General features: G+C 38.4%; 1 protein-coding gene across 3 annotated transcripts in view; it reads left to right on the top strand.

The window, feature by feature from the left end:
- The window catches only part of LOC107752757 (arf-GAP with SH3 domain, ANK repeat and PH domain-containing protein 2-like), an 86,916-nt gene that overhangs the window by 79,966 nt on the left and 634 nt on the right, over positions 1-6,316 (top strand). For 2 of the 3 annotated variants that reach the window (XM_016568802.1, XM_016568801.1), the window contains 6 exons: positions 627-855; positions 2,111-2,257; positions 3,337-3,457; positions 3,826-3,911; positions 4,007-4,086; positions 4,694-4,807. In XM_016568802.1, coding sequence (XP_016424288.1) covers positions 627-855; positions 2,111-2,257; positions 3,337-3,457; positions 3,826-3,911; positions 4,007-4,086; positions 4,694-4,807 — 777 coding nt within the window. The remainder of the gene's footprint in view (positions 1-626; positions 856-2,110; positions 2,258-3,336; positions 3,458-3,825; positions 3,912-4,006; positions 4,087-4,693; positions 4,808-6,316) is intronic. The other variant, XM_016568803.1, reaches the window with a different exon arrangement.

Raw genomic sequence — 6,316 nt, 5'->3', positions numbered from 1 at the left:
AGGTTCTTCAGATGTTAAAGGTTCTTTATGGAACCATTTAGACAAAAAGGTTCTTCTATCGTGAAGCACCTTTATTTTAAGAGTGTATATATAAATATACGCACATGCATATATTTAAGAAAAATATGTTACGTTTATGTATTAAATATATTTATATATGATATAATTCATATGAATATAAATATATACATGTAAATATTTAAAAAATATATGCTGTATGTGTGTGTCTTTTATATATACAAAATAAATATACACAGTACACACACATATATTATGTAAACAAAAACTCTTATTTTGGATGCGATTAATCGCGATTAATCGTTTGACAGCACTAGTAATTACTATAATAAGTACATTGTATGTACATGAGGAACAGGACTGTAAAATAAAGTGCTACCGCAAAATGTATAGTTTTTTTTTAGTCTGTTCATTTGGACCATTTGAACTGATTCATTGGTTCAAAATGCAGATTCAGCGATTTTGCGACTGACCAAATATTAAATCGACCAAAAAAAACTGCATTATAATCATCTCAATCATTTTTTATTTTTTTTTTTTTGTATGGCCTGCAAAATCGTTGCAAATGTTTGATGTGAGTATTCAGTGTGTTTGCATTGTGTCTATAGTCCAGTCCACACCGGCGGGACGAGAGGCCCATCAGCTGCTACACTCCGGGCAGTAATTCCCTTCAGCCCAGTCCGGCCAGCCTGGCACGAGATGCACGAGACATGGTCAAAGACAAGCAGCGGTTTGTGCCCAACCTGGTCAACAACGAGACCTATGGAACCATCATCAACACCAACTCAGCGGTCGCCCTGTCCACCTCCGCTCCACCTCTGCCCCCACGAAATTTAGGTACTTTATATTGCAATCAGCTCACGATGAAACTGGAAAAACAGTGATTAAGGGCTGAGGGCAGAAATAGACCAGCCTCCTCCATTACATTAAAGATACAAAAAATTAAAACAAAGAAATCCAAAAACTGTAACCAAATGGATGGCATAAAAATGAATATCATTATTAATTAATATAAAAGCCGTAACTAATAAAACTAATGGTTACAATGTAAGGTGTCCTTGTTACAGCATAATTAAACAAAGCAAGGACACTGTAAAAAAAGGTGTTACCTAACTAACTACTATTACTACTACTACAAATTATTATTATTATTGAATTAATATTTTAGCTGTTGTAATTTGATCAACTAACTATGTAGTGTTCATGTAATCATATACACTACCAGACAAAATTAAAATATGAATAAAAAGTCCAGTGTTGCCTAATGTAGTAGTAATAATAATAATTGTTTATAATTATTATTTATATAACTTAAAAAATAGAGAGAAAAAAATAAGTTATTTTATTGCATTAATTTACTTCAAAAATATTTCTATTTGATGTTATGAAAATTGTTATTAAGTGTTGCTTGTTAAATGTACAAAAAAGCTGATCAAATGCTACAGTAAGTCAAACATACATAAATGCATAAAGTCAATAAGGCTGTTTGACTCTGTATGATTATCATTCAGGCCACAATATGCTGCTGTATTTTTAGCCTCACAGATGTCAGGTCTGAAAATGGCAGAAATCTCATTTGACCTGCTCTTGAATCCTCACCCTCACACAGTTCCACTGCAGAGCTCCATGGCAACGGCCGTGTGAAGATGCTGACCTATACGAGCGCTCCCAGAGTCTCTGGACAGCAGGTGTCACGTGCACACGCTCTCAGGACTGTTTATAAGGCCTTACAGGTCTGTTAAGATGACACAAGCTAGATGCCAGTAAACAAGAGACTTTGTCCGTCAGAGTTGAACCTGATTTCTGTGTTAGAACGAGATGTGTTTCTCTCTTTTGGGACTTGAACAGAGTCCCATTGGTCTTTTCTCTCAAAGCTCAGACTTCACAATGAGCTGTATTCTTAAGACACTAATGACATTAGGTGCATAATGGAGCTCTGCTGGTCTGGAGCAGCTCCAGGGTCCAGAAAAAGAGACATAGCAGAGCTTTCTCGTCATCTAGTAAACAAAAGCGCTGTCCTGTAGACCATTCTGAAGTCGCTCTCTTTGAATCTGACATGCAGTCGCTCTTTCTTCTGCTCTCCTTCCCACAGTTCAGCCGTCTGGTCTTGCTGGAATGGCTCAGGGATCTCCCGGTTGGAAACCTGGCTCCCTAGACCTGACCGGCAGGCAGCGATCTTCCTCTGACCCCCCCAACATGCATCCTCCGGCGCCCCCCTTACGAGGCACATCCACTTCCCGTGAGTTAGCTGTACATGAATGAGTGGGTGAAGCTTTGCTCCAGGCCAGTGATTCTGTTTCATGTGGATTTAGATTAAGGCCGGATTGTTCTTTGATTCATCCTGGATCAGCTTTTTGTAATGTCATGACATGAATTAAATTTTTTGTCTTTTGCGAATTCACCATACTTAACTGTCCATTCATGTTAATATTAATATTCATTAAGGGATTATTATATTCATTATTCATTATATAGGGAATATTAAGGGATTACAGATCAGTAGATGATCAAATGTGTCTTTTTGTTTTCTTAATTCAGGATCAAAAACTTTTAAATAATATGAGATGTTAAAAAAGCCAACAACAAGCCTATTTAATATCAGTATATTTTAAATGTTTTATTATTATTATTCCTACAGTGAATGTAAATTATTCTAGTTATGCTCAGTGCTATGATATTTATTCAGCTATTAATCAACTGTATAAAAACTATTAAAGCTGACAATAATATCAGTATCTTTCATTTTTAAAAATGTATCAACCATGTTTTGTCTATATAGGCCAAAAATGGGGAAAACTGGAAATATCAAGAAATATAGGAATGACAGTTTCCCTATAAAAGAAATCGGATTTCATAAAATATTAAAATTTATAATAATATAATTATGATGATGATCATATTTTTATTAATGTTTATACTTTATTGGGTTTTCTTATTCGAAAACGAGCACCAAAATAAAACATACATGTTCTCAGCATTTAAAAACAACACAGACAAAACAAAACAAAGGCTGAATATTTATTAAAAATAATACAAATATACATATTTAAAAAAAACTAAAACAAAATGTGGCTATCAGTTTCAATGTGACCCTGGACCACAAAACTAGTCTTAAGATCACATAAGTCAGTGGAATATGCATTGCTAAGGACTTAATTTGGACAAATTTAAAGGCGATTTTCTCAATATTTAGATTTTTTTTTTTTTATTCAGCTTTCAGATGATGTAAAAATCTCAGTTTCACAAAATTGACCCTTATGACTGGTTTTGTGGTCATCATATATATATAACGGCAGCTATTTGACAATCTCTGTGCAGTTCTTGTGCCCAGCGGAGCTCCCCATCCTGTGTCTAAAACTGGCAGTATGATGGAGGCCATGACTACACAACCCAAACCCGGACAGGGGCCTCCTGGTCAGAACATCAACCGGGCTACAAGGTCAGAATACTAAACAACCCGTGAACACATGCACACACACGTGTACATATTCACTCTGAAAAAACAACAGCCGCTATTAGCCGCTAGTCCTTGCATTCAACTTTCTGCAGAGTGTTTGGCGAGTCTGACTCCAGTAAAAGTTGAGTGTGTCCTTATCTGAACACAGAGGTGGAAAACGCCTGTAGGGAAATGCTGCTTTACCAGGTCATTAATTCCTATTCAAGTCCTCATTTACGCACACAGTGCCAGAGGACCAGACAAGTAGGGCACTCAGATTACTAATGGTGTTACCAGCATGACCCGAGTCGAAATATCGTAGCCAGAAACGTACACAAAACTCACATCACATCTGTTCTTGTTGGTTGCAGCGCGGACAAAACCTTCAGTAAAAGCACACTGATGCGCTCCGGATCCATCGAGAGACCAGGTAGATGTCAGAGAAACCATGTTGACTGTAAGTTGATGTTACTTTAATAAAAGCCTAGCGGCCATTGTTGTAGTGAAAATGCAATGCTAATTGTGATGTCACTTCCTGTTTTTGCGGAACAGCTAAAGAAGTTGCTGGAGGCTTCCAAAACACCACTGGTCAAACTCTGCCTGCTACACACATGCCCAGGAAAACTTACCTGGTATGTTCAACCACAAAAAGAAAAGTGAATCTAGTCAATTCATGAAGGAATCATCCATTATGGCATCCAAATCAGTGGCGTAGCGGATGGGCACGCACTGCGGAGGGGCCCCGCGATAACCTCTCTGTGCTGGTTTGCGTCGAAAAACTAAGATCATGTATCGACATTAGCCAGAGATATTGTCAAAAGCATCAAATATTGTCAAATTTAAGAGCATTTGGCATTTCCATTTAATGTAGGCCTGTTACATTATTACTATTATTAGGTTACTTTTATTATTAAATTAATATTACAATTAATTTACCCCGCAATAACCGCATGACGTGCTGTGAGGATAATAAAAAAATCAGCCTTTTAGCTTGCTTCTCATTGAAAATGTTTTTAAAAAGTGTGCTTGTGTGATATCCATTGGTTCGCCTTCATGGTTTAAAACGTAAATATGTACAATATTGCGACGTAACCACCACCTGAGGGAGGTCTCTGACTTGCGGTTCTCGTGGCGGGGGGGGGGATTCAAATGAACACATATGATCAAATGAAGCACATTTAGCATGTATGACTAACTGACATGTTCTTGTTTCCAAACTGGATCCGTGTGTGGTAACAGAGGCCGAAGCGTGTGAAGGCCATGTATAACTGTGTGGCTGATAACCCAGACGAGCTGACGTTCTCTGAGGGAGAGGTGATCGTGGTGGATGGTGAAGAGGACCATGAGTGGTGGGTGAGTGTGATGACACACACCTCACTTACAAATATTAAAGGGATAGTTCACCCAAAAATGAAAATTAGCCTGTGTTTTACTTGCCCTCAAAGCATCCTAGGTGTATGTGACTTTCTTCTTTCAGACGAATCCAATCGGAATTATATTAAAAATTGTCCTGGCCCCTCCAAGCCTTTCAATGGGGGTAAGCGGGTGTTGGTTGTCAACAGTTCAGAAGACGTGAAATAAAGCGCGCGCATCCTTAATAAAACGTCCTTCACACGGCTCCGGGGGGTGAATAAAGGCCTCCTGTAGCGAATCCATGCGTTTTTGTAAGATAAATATCCATATTTCAAACGTAATAAACACTTTTTTCCGCTGACTGTGGTACGCGGAAGACGTTCAGACGGATGACGTAAAACGTTGACATTGCGTGATTAGTGACGAATGCGGAGACAAAACAAAACGGCGGTCACAAATTAGAAGCACAAAAGAAGGATTTGTAAAAAAAAAAAAATGTTGGAGGATTTCGATATAAGCTAAGAGGAGACCGATTTTACTTTGCTAAAGTAAGGAAACTTTGTTTCCTTTGCTCCTGCATTTCTCAGAGGCGCGTGCACGACGCATACGTCTTACGTCATCCGTCTGAACGTCTTCTGTGTACCACAGTCAGCGGAAGTGAGAAAAAAGTGTTTATTACATCGAGCCGTTCATGCCAGACTGGGGAGAGAGGTGTTGTAATAATGTAAAATATGTGAAAAAATAATGTGTTTTTCGAACAACTTAGTATGAGAGCCTGTTCTAGTACACCCCCAAAACAAAATCAAGACTTTGTAAAAGGGCATAATAGGACCCATTTAATATAATTCCGATTGGATTCGTCTGAAAGAAGAAAGCCACATATACCTAGGATGCTTTGAGGGTAAAACATGGGCTAATTTTCATTTTGGGTGAACTAACCCTTTAAGAGCGAGGAAACCAGAGAGGAAAAGTTAGTTGACCATATTTCCCTTCTTGTGACTGGCTGGTTGTTAATAAGTAAACTCAGTGAGTGTTCAGTGTCTCTGGCTGACTACAGACCAGCTGCTTGTTTTCCAACCAAACTGCCTTCATTTCCACTGGCCGTGTTTAGTCATTCATTCTCCACGGAGGCTCTTCGGCGGTACAGCCAAATCCCCAAATCACAAGGACAGTGTAGGGATGACAGGAAAATAAGTGGGAGAGAGAGAGGGGGGCGGGATCATGAAAGGTCCTCGAGCCGGGATTCGAACTCAGGATGCCCGTAACGCAATGGCGTGCTGCCCACAAGGCTATCGGCGCTGGTCCTTATTTCATATTTTTGACAAATGTTGATAAATATATTTGAGTTGAGTTTTATTTTACGGAGACTAAGCTTCCACTAAGAAACATACCTTTAGCTTAGCAACAAGAGTAGCTTGAATAAGAGATTGCATTGAAATTGAATAGAGATGGTAAATGTAAATTATGGTAAATAAGTTAAATTCAGTGTATGTATATTATATTTCAATT

This window comes from Sinocyclocheilus rhinocerous, unplaced genomic scaffold (genome assembly GCF_001515625.1).
Source record: "Sinocyclocheilus rhinocerous isolate Xijiao unplaced genomic scaffold, SAMN03320098_v1.1 scaffold61, whole genome shotgun sequence".
In the NCBI taxonomy this organism is placed as follows: Eukaryota; Metazoa; Chordata; class Actinopteri; order Cypriniformes; family Cyprinidae; genus Sinocyclocheilus; species Sinocyclocheilus rhinocerous.
Note: the sequence above shows the minus strand (reverse complement) of the source record. Positions and strands in the feature narration are given on the sequence as shown.